The sequence below is a fragment of the Malus sylvestris genome, chromosome 11 (assembly GCF_916048215.2).
Source record: "Malus sylvestris chromosome 11, drMalSylv7.2, whole genome shotgun sequence".
Taxonomy (NCBI): Eukaryota; Viridiplantae; Streptophyta; class Magnoliopsida; order Rosales; family Rosaceae; genus Malus; species Malus sylvestris.
Window position 1 is genome coordinate 26,038,247 of NC_062270.1, and position 16,835 is coordinate 26,055,081.

The 16,835-nt window shown below is 38.1% G+C and overlaps 1 protein-coding gene across 1 annotated transcript; it reads right to left on the minus strand.

The window, feature by feature from the left end:
• Positions 1–4,018, minus strand: LOC126590849 (uncharacterized). The gene is made up of 2 exons (XM_050256364.1): positions 3,851–4,018; positions 1–1,009 (listed from the first exon to the last, which is right to left on the minus strand). Exons 1-2 carry the CDS (start codon positions 3,862–3,864, stop codon positions 247–249), a joined length of 777 nt encoding a protein of 258 aa, XP_050112321.1. The 5' UTR covers positions 3,865–4,018; the 3' UTR covers positions 1–246.
• Between the last annotated feature and the right edge of the window lie 12,817 nt (positions 4,019–16,835).

Consider the following 16,835-nt stretch of genomic DNA (forward strand, 5'->3'; position numbering starts at 1 on the left):
TGTAGAACAGGACTAAATTAGAGGGGAAACATATGTCATGTAGCAGATACACAAGGCAAGATAACAGAACCTAAATCAGCAGAGGAAACTAGCTAAATACGAAAAACTTCACTCATACGTAAAGCATACTTCTCCTGAAACAACAACTAGAAAATCTGACTGAAAGTCGTCAAGCGAAATATGAAGCAACAATGTAAAAGATTATGGCTAGTACACGATAGCAATTGATGGCCAAGCTACAAGGAATCACCGTCCTCTTGATATTGCTTCATCCAACTCATCATGCGTGGAGGGGAACAACTCTATGTATCGACTTCCAAGCGTCATCCTATCCTTGGCCATAGCTGCCTTGGAGTCTTCCGCACTTGCAAACTCCACAAACCCTTCCCCAGTGGGCCTCCCTTCCGAATTCATTGTAAAATGAATTGAGTTCTCAGACAACACATAGTCCTTAAAGAAATCCATTATATCATCCTTGCCAACTGAAAATGGCAATCCCCTCAACCGCAATACCCCCGTGTGCTCCGCTGAGTCCTTCCCTTCATCATAAGATTTGGCCCTTGGGGCATTTCTGCGAGGGGAACCACCACGAGAATCAGAAACTTCTTGTGCTATTGCCTTGTAATATTCCTGCCTTTTACTTCTGAACACTTCAACATATCTCCTGCCCATGTTGTGCCTATTCTTTTGAAGGGCAAAATCAACCTGGAGAGGATACCCCAAAACACAAAATGCTTCCCCAGTGAACTTGCTATTCTTGTGGACAAAAAGAACATCAATGATGTCAAGACCATGGAAGAACTCAGCAACATCAACTTCCGTGCAATCAAATGGTAGACCACGAAGCTTAACGACAGGGAAAGGCGGAGGCTGTCCAACATATGCATAAGGAGTAGGATTGTACATATAACCTGAGCCTGGGGAGGTTCCATAGAATGAAGATCCTAGCTCGCCTAGCCGCTGACGCTTTGAACCCATTTCACGGCCATCACCACCATCAGAAAATTTACTTTAGTCCCCAGTGGCAACAAAAGCAACAGAGGAGAAGCACACTCATCAATACTCACATATTATAAAGAATCATGACTAATTACTCAACTACACTAATAAGCATTCCAATTTTCCTATGCCATGCACCAATATCTCCTAGTAGTTGGGTAGTTTTTCTTCTTTCTAGAAAAACATTCTCATGCACTTTCATTAAACCACAGCTTTTATATCACAAAATAAACAAGTTAGACTTAGAATGGAACCCAAAACAATAGTATTTGCATTAATATAGACATCAAGATTTAGAATCCATTACGTACTGTTTAGAATACTCAGTAATATATTCTCTTAGCACTTTCATGTTCTTTCTGTGGATGTGGGAGAATCAATTCTCTACATTGCATCTCTCCTTGTGTTTCTTCCTATACATCAGTTGTTTAGAAACAAGAAAACATGTGCTACTATAGTGATACCATAAATACATATAGATGCAAACATCGACATCATTCCTGAATATCAAATTTCCATACTATGTGTATTATAGGTTGTCGGACGATAACCACAATATAATGCTCTGCCTTCACAAATTCCTCAGCCCACGAAACAGCCTCACCTAGCTATATACCAAAGTAGATTAACAAGCAGTGGTTGTGCACTAATTCCTTTCCCAACGTGGAACACTTGCAAATTGCAATGAATCACACTAAACAAGCCAGTATACAAACAATGCACCAGGACAAATGTAAAGCTACAAATGCCCCTTTTAGTTTTTATTACGGTGGTAAATCATTCCTGAGTTAGAGACAGGGTGGGATAAGGGGTGGAAAGTAATACAACGTGAACTCAAGACTAAATTATTGGGTTACAGTTAGTATTCCTTGATTCAATTTTCATTTTTTATTGAAAAGAAGTTGAAGTTCGTATTACTTAATAGAAACCCATAAATGCTACAATTTACTAACATGCATAATAAACAGGTTGAGTTAGTAGGAAACACGAAAATAACTTGCTAACTAGTATTATGAATACATTATTTTTTCCCGTCATTTATTGATACAGGATCAAGTCTTCCAAGTTTTTTTCTAAGCATATGCGTCAAGTAAAGGACCTTTGTATCAGAAATAAATCACTTAATCTTAAATACATGTAGTTTGAAAGTCAATAACACAAGACGAGGCCAAAAAGAAGCTACAGAATTACACTTCAGCACTACTTGACACAGATTCGTAATAATGCTGCCCAAAAACATAAGAGAAAAATAGGTTGGGTTAACGTCGTCCACAAATAACCCAATTTTGACACGACAAAACTGCCTAAGTAAGTATGTTCCATTTCTTAATATACAATGTACTATTCCTTTAATTTTGTATGATTTCTCTAGTATCAGGATGAAGTGGATTTTGATTTTATAAGGAATGTATGAGTAATAAGTTTGGATAAATATATGTGACACTTAGTTTTCCACTTTTAATTCAAAATATATGTGGAGTCGTGGACCAACCCAAACATGACATCACTAATATACATGGTAGGTAAGTGTATAGTCACTCCTCTCAACTAACAAAAGAGAAGCCGGATTAGGGTTGACAAATGTTTGACAACATAAAATGACAGGAAAAAATCACCACGGTCTAACATAACTTGGAAATGAGGTATGTAAACTGACCCAAACATGACATGATCAATGAAGAGGTTAAGCTAATGTTCGGTCATCTTAAATGGATGATAAGACAAGTTGGGTAGAGTTCTTACTAGTATGATATTCAACATGAACCTAAAATGGTACGGGTAAAACAAGATACAAATGCAACTTGGAGCTTCCCTTAGGTGCGATAGGTCCGGAGTTTAAAACACACCCTTTGGGTCTGAGGACCTTGTGCTACTAACTTATAAATTTTAGGAGTGGGGAAACAACGTAAGTGTAAAATTATAAACTAAAGATAAATTTTCCATGGAAAAACCAGATCTGGTTGTTGGAAAATAGAAAAAATAGGATATTTCCTGACATAACAACCGGAAACTTGCAAATACATTTTTGTATTCCACATTGAATCTCAGAATTTTATAGTGTTTTCTTCCATTACCCTGGACAACTACCATAGATTTAAATCATAACAGGTACTCTCTAACTGGTTTCGGCAACAGGTACTCTCTTGCTGTATTAATTAGGTCAAACATTTTATTCAGGTCTTAAACAAACCCTCGAAATTATTTCAGTTGCGACTAACTTAAGGGTTTTGATGACATACTTCCACATCCTACGTTCCGCCTTAAAGCGCTTATCAATTTCAAAACAAGGGAAATAATCAGTACTTGCTCAAATAGAAAAGGTTCCCCGCAGGCCCAAATAGAAACCAGAAAAATATTGTCAGTCCTGTAATAAAAACAACGTTTGCTAATTACAAATTACCAGCAAGCATTTTATTGACGTAAGGGTTTTCGATATCATCCATAACTAGCTAGACCATAAATTTGTTGAATTTTCTTCGAAATCGAGCATACGGGGGCAAAAAAAAACAATCCCAGAACATTAAATTGAAAAACTAATTTAGTTCTAATCCTATCATTTATGTTGTTCAACCCCAAATAATCCATAAAATTTCGGGAAAAAATGAACTTATTATTCTGGGCGTCATCTAGTTTATACTAACCCACAATTAACAAGAACAACAGAAAGAAATCGACTAATAAAGGCCATCGGTAGAAATTATTAGAGAAAAGAACACTAATATGAATTTAAATAACCTAAAAAATGAAAAGATGAGGAATCATTGTAATAGTAATTGAAGAAGAAGAAAAGGAAGAAAAGGAAGAAATTGGAATAAAGGATTACAAGCAAGGGAAGGGAAAGTGGAGTTACCCTCTGTAGAACATGTTCCTCGTTCGTAAGATTGTATTCGTCGTCGTCTGGTTACACCACACTCGATGTTTTCTGTCTCCGTCTCTGTCTCTTAGCTTCGTCTACATAGTACGAGAAATGTAAGCCCGTCTATATGTCGACCAAACAAGCTCACAATTTTTCCACATGAAAGCCTTTTTATTTAATTTTTTTTTATTACAAGCGATATTATTAAGGATTAAGTAATCTCCAAATCTTTTAAGTATCATTCAAAGTTGGTTTTAACGTTCTTTAACATTTCAAACAAGTACTCAACCTATTGGAAATGTCGAATCCGTTAAGTTGCAATTAATTTTCTGTTAAATTAAATAAACTAATTTTGTCTCCAACATCAATAGAAAGGTATAGAAGCATGGCTTCCACCAAGTAATGGTCATCATCGCCCCTTTCACCCATCACATCCAAACCCAATGTATAGCCACAAACTCCAACCTACAACTCCAGCCGCAACATCGAGAAGAAGGTCAAGGAGCTTCTTGCTGATGTTGGGCTCTATCCTGTTGGTGACACCTACCCAAATGGGCCTCCTGCCGTCGCCACATGCCCAAATGGCGTTGTCACTTGCCCCAAATGGGCAATTCTCCTGCTGCCTCCTGCCCAAATGGGCATGCTGCCACTTCCCAAAGTATCATCCCAAGAGACAACCCCCTCCACACGCCTTTAATACCGGTCCATGATCTACCGGATATCCACAAGTACATACTCACTCAAATATTATTAAACTACTTACCTCCAAGATAGAATCGAGGAAAACTGCTAGACAAATACTCTCCATAAGGGAAAGTATGGTACTTTATTGCAAATTATGTCTCCACTCGTCGACTCTTGCCCAAAATATGATGCACTCGTTCTACAGATGGACACTATCAAAATACCTACCAGAGTGGAAGAAGTCTTGAAAGATTTGAAATGGACAGAGGCAATGCAAATTATGATGGAGTCATTACAAAAGAATAATACATGGAGTGTGGTTACACTTCCTAAAGGAAAAAAAAAATCAGTGGCATGCAAATGGGTGTTTATTATCAAACATAGGGTTGACAGAACAATTGATAGGTACAAGGCGAGACTAATGGCCAAAGGCTACACACAGACCTTTGGTGTTGACTATCAAGTCGTGTTGCAAAAATGAATACCATTTAATTTTTTTTATCTCTTGCTGCTAATTTTGATTGGCCTATAAGACAGTTTGATGTAAAAAATGCATTTCTGCATGGGGATTTAGAGGAAGAGGTCTACATGGATTTTCCACCAGGATATGACACTCCAAACTCCAATGGGAAAGTGTGTAGACTTCAGAAGGTGTTGTATGATCTTAAGCAATCACCCAAAGCATGATTCGGAAGATTGACTCAAGCGATGCAGGTACTAACAGAGGAACTCATATCATACTTTATTCAGCAAGGATGGTAAAGTTACTTTACTCATTATATATATGGATAATATGATTGTCACAAGTGATGATACGAATGAAATTGAATAGCTATAGGGGTACTTGGTTTCCGAGTTTGAGATGAAAGACCTAGGGGGACTTAAGGCATTGAGGTTGCTACATCTTGAGAAGGGACATACTTGTCATAACGTAAGTATGTCTTGGACTTGTGCAGAATCATCACCTTACAGTTTATCAAGATCAAGTTCCAACAAATAAGGAGAGGTATCAAGGGTTAGTGGAAATATTGCTTTACTTGTCACTTACTAGACTAGGCATTGCTTATACTGTAAGTGTAGTGAGTCAGTTTATTCATGCACTGAGTGAGGATCACATGGCAGCAGTAATGCATATCTTAAGCTATTTAAAGGGCGCTCCAGGACAAGGTTTAATGTACAGAAAGCATGGACACATGAAGGTGAAAAGATATGATGATGCAAATTGGGCTGGGAATATTACTGATATGCGGTCTACATCAAGATATTTTACATTCGTAGCTGGTAATCTGGTGACTTGGAGAAGTAAGAAACAAAGTGTGGTGGCAAGGTCGTCAGTAAAAGCATAATACAGGGGATGACACATGATATTTGTGGACTTTTGTGGATTCGTATTCTTTTTAATGAGATAGACTTTAAACCTAAAGGGTCTATGATGTTGTACTATGATAATCAAGTAGCTTGGAAGATATCTAACAATCTGGTGCAGCGTGATAAAACTAAACTTGTGGAGGTGGATAGACACTTCATAGAGGAGAAGCTTGACGTTAAGCTGGTGACATTCCGTTTGTAAAGATAGAAGAACGGTGATGTTCTAACATATGTAGTTTCTGCTAGTAGGTTTCATGACTCACTCGATAAGTTAGGCTTAGGGGATATCTATTCACCAACTTGAGGGGGAGTGTGGGCGTAAGTCAACCCCGATAAGTTAAGAGAATAATTATTTCATCTTCATGTTATGCAATTCATCTTCATCTTGATTAATTGTAGTTCCATAAAAAACACATTCACTTAACTCCATGTTGTGCAATTCAGGGAGCATTTCATCTTCATCCACAACAATCTCCTCTTCTTCCTTTACTGGATCCATCATTAATAACTGCTTATGGTGGCCTTTATGTCCTTTCACCCATTTTTCATCACAGAACCAACACTCACATTTCTCTTTTTTTCTTTGTACTTCATTAGGAGACAACTTTTTCACAGATAGAGTATTAGTTTTAACCTTGGTGTTTTGGAAATTGGACTAAAAAGTAAGGGTAAATTTAACATTCTGGCATAATCGAGATGAGCCAAATTTGAGCTCTCTGAGCTTAATGTCTACTTGCATATCATAACTATAACATCAAGTATAGTAGAGGGTTGCAATAATTTGACATCGTACTTCAACTTATGCTCTATAACCATCCAAAAAAAAACTCTTAAGTAAAATTGGTCCAACACCAAAGGATCTATTGGCCTAAAACTCCATAATATAATCTTTTAATGTACTTGTTTGACGTAGCTTAAACAAAGTCTCAATGCTATCTTTAAACATAAAAGGCCCAAATTACTGGCAGAAGGCTTTGGTAAAATCTTCCCAACGAGGTGTTCTATACAAAGAATCATGCCATCGAAAACCACTACAAGGCTTCATGCTCCAAATGAAAATAAACCATGAGCACTTTTTGGTGATCAGGTGTGCCATAATATAAGAAGTACTGCTCCACTTTATATATCCATGCCACATGATCATCACCATCCACGAAACGAGAGAAATCCACTTTGTGCTGCCACTGAGGACGGTTTGGTTGAACTCCAGGGTCACCGATATCACGAACTAGATGCTTGCTAGGCCATGTCACGAGTATCAAGAGACTAATGACCAGTACCATGTGGATCTGGATCATCTGGTGGAGGAACTTTTAATTCATAGTCTTGTATGTTCAAATGAAGGGAGACCAAATCCCCTTAAGTCATTTGTTTGATCCTAGATTGCTTTCAATGAAGACATATTCATTTAAACTAACCAGATCCAAATACAAATAAGACCCTTAAAGTGGGAAAGCAGATGGATATGACTTGAATACATACTGGAGAATGCATTAAGTAATAGATCTATTAACTTAGAAAACAAACAAAGAGTTTCAGGCAAGATTTCACCTTGTATGGCAAGGTTGAACTTCTTGCAATTACTTCTCTTTGAAATTACAGGGTTTATATGCTAAAAAAGGATGGATGGTAAACAAGTTTACACAAGGGAATCGATACTACGCCACTAAAGGATATAACAGAGCTTTAAATTGAACAATACTTAGCTTGTCGCTAAAAATGATTGAATATGGGTTGATTTTAGCTTTTGAATGCAAATCTGGCTTGAGAGTAGAGTTTGTATGTTTGTTTGTTTGATTGGTTGAGTGTCCTTGTCTCTGGGGCTTCTTCCCCCTTTTATAGGCGATTTAGCCCGACTGCTGTAACTTTGTTCTTGCCCGAAAGCACTTAGAGGGTAGTGAGTCATCAGCTTTTTATTTGGAATGCCACTAGAAAGTGTTCTTTGGCTGGTAGTAGGTTAGTCTCCATCACTTGTCACTTCAATAGTAAGAACGTGGCTTGCATTTGGCCGAGAAGGCTTCAATTTGCCTTTGGACTCGGTGTTGGGCTTCGGGCAAGTCTCCTTTAATTAAATAATCTTGGGCTTTTCTTCATCTAAGTCCAATGTTCAAATATTAACCCAAACAGAACCAACTCCAGTGAGGAGCTTCTTCCCTATTTAAAATTGACATGTTCTATGGAAGATTCTAGTGCAGTAAGACGATCGCCCATGACTGTGCGAGTCGTGGTGGTGTGGCGGGGCATACAAGAAGGGAAACTAGGAATCAAAGGATGATATCAATGATATGACCTAAGTTCCAATTCCTAATTCAACCTTGACTATCAGTAAGATCAGAGGTGAAGGGTGAAGGGAGGAAGAAGAAGATAGAGCTGAGCTCCCAATTTTGTAATATAATTTTTTTATTGAAATGACCGTTGCCTTCCCACTAACAAAAAAAGCACTTATACAACTCGAGCATACATTTCTTGCTAGCTGACAATTCTTAATAACCTTAACTAACCAACTATTAAAACCTAATTTAATCCCCAATTAAGTGATTAAGCTAATCACTTATTACAATCCTATCATATGCGTATGAACGAGTCATACCTTCGAAATGATTATAGTCAAGGGATATCATCTACAGGGTTAAGGGCTGGTTTGGCATTGTGGAAATTATTTGAAAAATAGCTTTTAATAAAGCTGGGGTTAAAATTGTGTTTGGTAAATGAAAAAAAAAAAGTGTTTTTTTTTATCAAAATCATGGGTCCAAAACAGCAGAAAGCAGAAGCAGCACTACCCCTGCTTCTGAAAACATCGATTTTTTTTTTTTTCACAGCATAGCAACTCCAAATTAGCTCTAAGTTCCCCATCTCTCTTGTTATGCTACCCATCTCCTCCATCATGGTTAACTTCTTGATTTTTCTAGGTACAAAACCTGTTAAATATATATATATATATATGTGCTACGGAGAAAGATACAAATAAATACGTCTTTTCACTTAACTAGATATTCAATTGTTAAACATGGTATTCAATCACCAAAAGTTTGTTGACATGTGCTTACCTGATAGCTGGTTATGGCTAAGATCAATTTCTTGTAATGCAGATAAATTGAATGTTATGAGAATGACTAAGCAACAGTAGGTGGTTAATTATATATTCTTCTGCAGTTCCGAGACTTATCTTGTTTATGAGCATATTAAGCGTCAAAAGTCCAGAAATTTGACTACTGGACAAAGACATGTGCATAGAAATGTAGAAAGATAAGAGTTTTCAGCATCTTCATGTTAGTTGGAACTTGGAAGGCAAGCAGATATAAAAAATAATCTGTTGTGAACATTGGCCTTATCACATAATGGTACATAATGCCACATTAGTTAGGAGCCGTTTAATAACCATTTTGTTTTCAGTATTTAGTTTTTTATTTTCACTTTTTTAAAACCTTTGTTGGTACCACACATATTGGGCCTCAGACTGTGACACATTGGGCCTCAACATTTGGGCCTCATTACCCAATCCATAATTATGTAAAATGAGGAGCCCATTATTCTATAAAAGGGGACTCCTCCCCCCTCACAAATCGGACTCGGTAAACCCAACAGAGGGCAATGCCCTCACAAACACAACAACACTCTCTTCCTCATGGGGACTCCCCTTGAGCTTGTAATCCATATATACAGTTACAAAGAAATACAGTCAACATCAGTGTGGACGTAGCCCAAACATTGGGGTGAACCACGATACATTAGGTGTCTTTACATTCTTGCAGATTCACGGTCAGATTTACGTTGTTCCAAGACCCCTCCGGTTTTGTGAATCAACATTTGGCGCCGTCTGTGGGAAACAACACGAAAAGCTATGTTGGTTCTCTTTCATTTTTTTCATCAAACCTCACAACTTCCACCGTGAATCTGCAAAAACCGAATAACCAAACACCTGCACAGTCACTGCAGAATCCATGCCTTCCGCTCCAGCTCCCTGTCACGGCAACAGCTATGAACAAGCTTCACATTCCCAACTCTTTCCTCTCCTCCTACTCCTCCAAACTGAAGACCCACCTGAGATCCTCTGCTCTCAACACTCTTAACAAAGCACATCATCCCAGCCAATCAAAAGACTTCCCTTCCACGCCATTTATTCTGCTACAACTCACTCTCACTTCCTCGACCTCGCTTACACTTGGAGAGCGCGTGATTCACACCACCTATCGAGAATCTCTCCCTCCGGTGCACATGACTCTTTTTCCGACTACAATCGGCGTTGTTCATCAATGTTCCAGAAAATGGATTGTTTGGTACGATAAATGCGAGAAGAAGTGGTGGAAATTTCGAGGGAAAAGATGTCTCGGGAGTAAGTAGCCCTAAGATTGAAGATTTGAGTCATGGTGTTGCAAACGTTAGCCTCGGCTCGGCCGAGGAGAATGGAGGGTGGGAGGTGATTGCCAGGAAGTCAAAGAACAAAGCTGGAAGCAGTGCTGCATGACAATAGGGTACTCAAAATTCTAATTCTAAAGCTTGGACACCGAAACCAGAGAGGGCTCCGCGCCTCCATCGGTGAAAGGTTTGGCCCTATGCTCAAGGGAAGGCTCAAAATGTTGATGGGAGAAGAACAAATGAAGCACACGGCCTCTGTTCCCGCACCATCTCCGAGTACTAGTATTCCTACCCCTGCTGCTTCCCCAGCTATCTCACAGCCCTTGAGAATAATGGAGAAATGGCTTTTTTGAGAAAGCCACGAGAAAAGCAACGAAGAAGATAAGTTTTCTGCTAAATCATTAACTAGTTTATTATTTAATATTTCATTATTATTTTGTGGTGATCTTGTTGTTGGAAACCACACCATCACATCCTCACATCATTACTAGAATTCCAGTGACAGCGTTTGCTTTACAATGAGCATACTCTTTTATAGTGTGCATACGCTTTACATCGTTTGCTTGTCTGCAATCTTCAAGCTTACAATACTTGTTTATTCTTTAATATTTTATCATTATGTTTGTCACGGCACTCACAAAACTTTAACTTATATATATTTATATTGGTTGTGTACCCCATTGTCATTATAATAAAGTTACATGATTACATTTATGTGCTCATTATGTCGGGTCACATGGCCTTAGACTCTTACTGTTACTACTTTATTATTATTATTGTTTGTAACGGTCATCATTACTTTGATCACTTTATGACCACTACCGTAAAATGTGGCAAAGTCTGGACACCCATTACACCATTTGCATTATATATCACCTCATTTGACCAAATTGGATATCAACAACTTGCCTGAAAGTATAAAATATATATATACACACACACACACACATATACATATACATATATATTATTCATTACCTAGTGACATATATACAATATTTATTCATGACCCAGAATATATGATTACCATTAAACTATGTCATTTATGCAACATGTGATTTATCAAACAACTGAATAAATCATTTATTCATGATTATATATATATATACACACACACATTTAGGCAATACCTAATATATTGTTGATTTATGCGGCATGTCATTTATCAAACAACTGAATAAATCATTTATTCATGATTATATATATAGACACACACAGTTAGGCAATACCTAATATATTGTTGATTTATGCAACATCACACAACAGAATAAATCATTTATTCATAGAAGGCACAAGGACAAACTTTGTCAATTTGATTTATTCATTATACAGTCATACTTATACTGTCATTTATTGTCAGGAATTATTGAGCAACTAGATCCACTGATCTACATTGTTGCTGATTAAAGAAGTCTACCAACTTATAGACTGATGAGCCACGTGCTCATGGTGATCTCTTGTCTGACTGGACACCCACTTGCTTATCACCAACCAGGTGATCAAAAGTACGTCCAGTACTCCAAAATTATTCGGCAGCCTGTTGCTATTATCACCAACCAGGTGATCAAAAGTATGTCCAGTACTTCAAAATTATTCGGCAGCCTGCTGCTATTATCACCAACCAAGTGATCAAAAGTACGTTCAGTACCCCAAAATTATACATGAGCATCACTCATGTTAATCATACATAAACATTCATGAGCATCACACATGTCAATCATACACACTCATGTCAACATTCATGAGCATCACTCATGTCAATCAGCTTCGAAAGCTTCATTTACAGAGCTCCAGCTTCGAAAGCTCCGACTTCAAAGCTTCATTTACAAAAGTTCCAGCTTCAAATCTTCACTTTCAAAGCTTCACCTACAAAGCTTCAGTGCTTGGTATACAAAGACCACCTCCGAACAACCGCCACTTCAGCCCATACATGGATTGAATTTCAAGTCTCCACCCTACAGACTCCATTGACTGAAGACTTGGGGGACTACACTATGTACCATATATTGGGTTTCCGCAATTGGGCCTCATGAAAAATACTTGGGGGACTTAGCCCATTATTTATGTATTGAGGAGCGAACCCTTATCCTATAAAAGGGACTCCCTCACCATCATTTATGTATTGAGGAACGAGCCCTTATTCTATAAAAGAGACTCCCTCACCATCATTAGAGAGCATCGCCGCCTGCTAAGCAACTGCCTCGCCGCGAGCACTAACTCTAACTCATTATTCATGTATTGAGGAGCGAACCCTTATTTTATAAAAGGGACTCCCTCACCTTCATTAGAGAGCATCGTCGCCAGCTGAGCAACCGCCTCGCCGCAAGCATCACTCTTAACCCATTACTTATGTATTGAGGAATGAGCCTTTATTCTATAAAAGGGACTCTCTCACCATCATCGCTGCCTACTGAGCAACCACATCGCCGTGAGCACCAACTCTAGCCCATCACTTATGTATTGAGGAGCGAACCATTATTCTATAAAAGGGACTCCCTCACCATTATTAGAAAGCATCGCCGCCTGCTGAGCAACCGCCTCGCCGCGAGTATCACTCCTAACCCATCACTTATGTATTGAGGAGCGAGCCTTTATTCTATAAAAGGGACTCCCTCACCATTATTAGAGAGCATCACCGCCTGCTGAGCAACCGTCTCGCCGCGAGCACCAACTCTAGCCCATCATTTATGTATTGAGGAGCGAGCCCTTATTCTATAAAAGGGACTCCCTCACCTTCAATGCCACAAGCCGAGCCAACCAAGGCAACATAAGCTACAAGTCGAACAGCCTCGCAACATGTGCTACTTCTAGTTGAGCATCATTTCACATTGAGCACCACCTCATATCGAGTATCAGTTCTAGACGACATCTAGTTACTTCGACCCACACATGGATTGAATTTCAAGTCTCCAGCCAAAAGACTCTTTTGACTGAAGACTTGGTGGACTACTATTGGTACCACACACATTGGGCCTCCGACCTTGACACATTGGGCCTCAACATTTGGGCCTCATTACCCAGCCCATAATTATGTAAAAGGAGGAGCCCATTATTCTATAAAAGGGGACTCCTCCCCCTCTCATAAATCAAACTCGGTGAACCCAAGAGAGGGCAACACCCTCACAAACACAACAACACTCTCTTCCTCAAGGGGACTCCCCTTGAGCTTGTAATCCATACATACAGTTACAAAGAAATACAATCAACATCAGTGTGGACGTAGCCCAAACATTGGGGTGAACCACGATACATCTTGTGTTCTTTACATTCTTGCAGATTCACGGTCGGATTTACGTTGTTTCAAAACCCCTCCGGTTTTATGCATCAATAACCTTAAAATTTGTTTGGTAACTATTTGAGATTTTAGTTTTTAAAAAAAAAAAACTAAAAACTGAAACTTACTATTTTGGGTTTTCAAGTTTTGGGCATTTAGTTCTAGCTATCAAAATGGAAAAGAATTAAATGGTTATCAAACGGCTTCTTAATTAATTATCTAACGGTTTTTTAAGTAATTTTGTCGAGCCATATCTAACAAATTAATGAGCGAACCTAATTTATCACTTATTCAAGGTAAAGTAGAAGGACCTCTTGAGGGGCAACTTTCAAGTGTCACGTGACGAGTGGGAAACCCTATATAATATATTTTCGATAAGAGGGAAGAATATCTTCTTCATGATACTCAAAGATTTGCAGGGAAAAACAAGTTTTCAAAGCTATTTATTATGATATCCATTTTAGGTTTTCCTTCCTAATAGAATTTTTACCACACGAGCAAAGGGGTTAAAAACACATGTAATAATTGCAAGAGTAATAAGGATATTGTAGTATAGATGGCTCTAGTAAGGTCATTCTCCATAGGGATTATTAAATAATTTGTACTAAACCATATCTCAATTAATTATTTAAAAGCAAACTTTTGGGAAGATTGAGTTTATGACCTAATTCAATAAAAACAATTTTAATTTTAAAGATTAGAAAAATCTGCAATATTAAAAGAAGGAGAAAGAACCAGTTTTTAAGAAATCAAATTGAGAAAGCACTAGGGTTCTGTGGTCACCTTAACAATCATACATAATTCTCCCAATTACTTATGACCTATACATGCATATTTTGAAGGTTAGGTTTTCCTAATATATGCCTACTTGGACCCTCAACATAGAGCATATATCAAACATACAATCCGTTTGTGGTATTCAGATCAAATCTAAACATGCATGACTCATTAAGTTTTTGTGAAAACCTTCTGAAAAACCATGCAACCCTTAAGACGTGGTATTCATCCTAAGTGAACTTGCACATATTAACCACAAGAACCCTTTGTCAATTTCAGGGATTGACCTCCGACCAAAATTGTATCACATTATTTTTCTAAAATCCTAATGGTCGTGAATCATTAAGACACTTGGATAGTTTAAACCGGTGATTAATAATTCAAAACATGCATGCATAATATCATAAGCAAATTGAAAAGAAACTACATATTCTTGCTAAGGTATGTGGCCTCACCCTAGCAAAAGAGATTAGTTACGCATATTCATAATTAAAATCAAAAGGAATTTTATCGAAAAAAAAAAGATCGAAAACACCTTACATGTAAAAGTTTGAAAATCTCAAAGCCTTGGCCAAATTCCTCTCTCAAATATTGCATAGAGAAGAAGGAGAACTAGGGCCGGCCACAATGGCTTATTTATACTGCTATAATTAAATCCTCCTAGAAAAAGTCTTAGAATAAGACTAGGAAACCAAATAAATTAATAAACATGATCCTAACTTAACTAGTAAAATTCGCCCAGAAACTGTCCAGCTTGTTTTGGACCCATATTTGCTCCAAATCTAGCCCATGATAGCTAAATTTAAAGCTTCTAAACACTTCTCAAGAAGGCCACAAACCCAACAAAGGTCATCTTGGGCTCTAAAAATCGCAATTAAGCCCAAAAACGTGACTTTCCAACATCGCGCACTGTTTATCTATTTCATCGCCAGAAAATAACCATTTGGTAGAAAAAACCAAAATTTTGACACGAACAAACTAAGGAACTCACGAACATCCTTCAATTTGAATTACTCTAAAATTTGTCCGTTTGATAACATTTTGCTCTAGAGGAAGTCAAATGTCCAATATTAAAAATATAAAGCAAAATATCAAAATTCTACCAAAATAATTACCAAAACATACTAAGAATAGAGTAAAATATATAATATGAAATCTACTTAGCAATCGATCAAATGGAGCTAGCTTATAAGAGGAGGCCCGATAAGCTTCGAAGTTATCCCCAATGACTGATTTTTTTCATTGTTTGGATGGTTTCACCTTCTCTATCGGGCGCCTTCTGCCTCTCTTTCCCCCGTTACTGATGCTATTACAGATGCTCCTACCTCCCATTGGGAAGAGAAGATAGGAGTACTCGGTCCTATTTTTGGAAGTTCAATGGTCGGCTTTGGTCGAATAATAAGGGCTCTTCTTTTGAGTTGACATTGAAAGGGTGTCTTATTTTTTTAAATTTACAAGAAACAACAAATAAACGCTTTAATTGCCTTTTGTTTGCTCTTTGTGAAACACAAACCCAAGAAACTTTTGCCGTTGGCCTTAGCCTTTGGCTTGGGTGCGGAGGCATCCACCGCTCCTTCCTTATTTCCTTTCTTCTTTTCCTATCTCTTCTCTATTTCCCCTGAGTTTTTCACATTTTCTCTCTCCTTTGCCCTCTCTCCCTTTTCCTCCCCACTCATCTCCTATGCTCCTTCCCCCTCCCTGCATCCCTCCTTATTTTCCTTCCCCTTTTCCAGTTTTCTCTCTTCCTTTTTAATTCTTGATTCTCCCTTGAGTTTAATCTCAGTTTTCCTTGAGCCAAGTCTCAATTGTCCCGGTCTTCATGCCCGTTATCCGACACTTATCGCCTGCTTTTATTGCTTTCTATCTTTTAGTTTTTCTTCCTCCCTCTTCCTTAGCCATGATATTCCATCCCCAACCCACCAGATGCTCGAATCGACAAGCTCCGATCAAAAATTGGATATCAGATCCACTTCCCTCCCCAACCAACATGATAGATCCCTATCGAGGCCAAGTGTTATGTGGCATTTGCCATAGTAAGGATATTTTTATCCCCTTAACCTCATGTTCTACCTATTAGATACATTGTTCGTATATATTTGCAGGGATTCGTGAAGGGGATTTGGATCCAGTATCTACTTTCTTAGTTCGGAGTTTGTTCCAAGGATGTGGCGGTGGTGGCGATTTGGTTTATGCTGCTTGAGATTAGGGTTTTTTGTTGTTTGTTTTTTCAACCTTCAGACCTAAACTTATGTGGACCTCTCGTTGTATCTTGGGTCGCGGCTCTCATTTTGCTTGGACCTTTTCTTTATCTATTGTTATTTACCTGACTCTCATTTTGCTTGGACCTTTTTACTTTATCTATTGTTATTTACCTGACTCTCATTTTGCTTGCACCTTTCTACCAGGTTAGGAAACGGGCCAAGTACAAGAAAATAAAGTCATTTGGAACACCTGTTATTACTGAACTACTATCGTTAATACCATCCATTTCACGAGAAAAATGTAGGAGTGGGGAGAAAA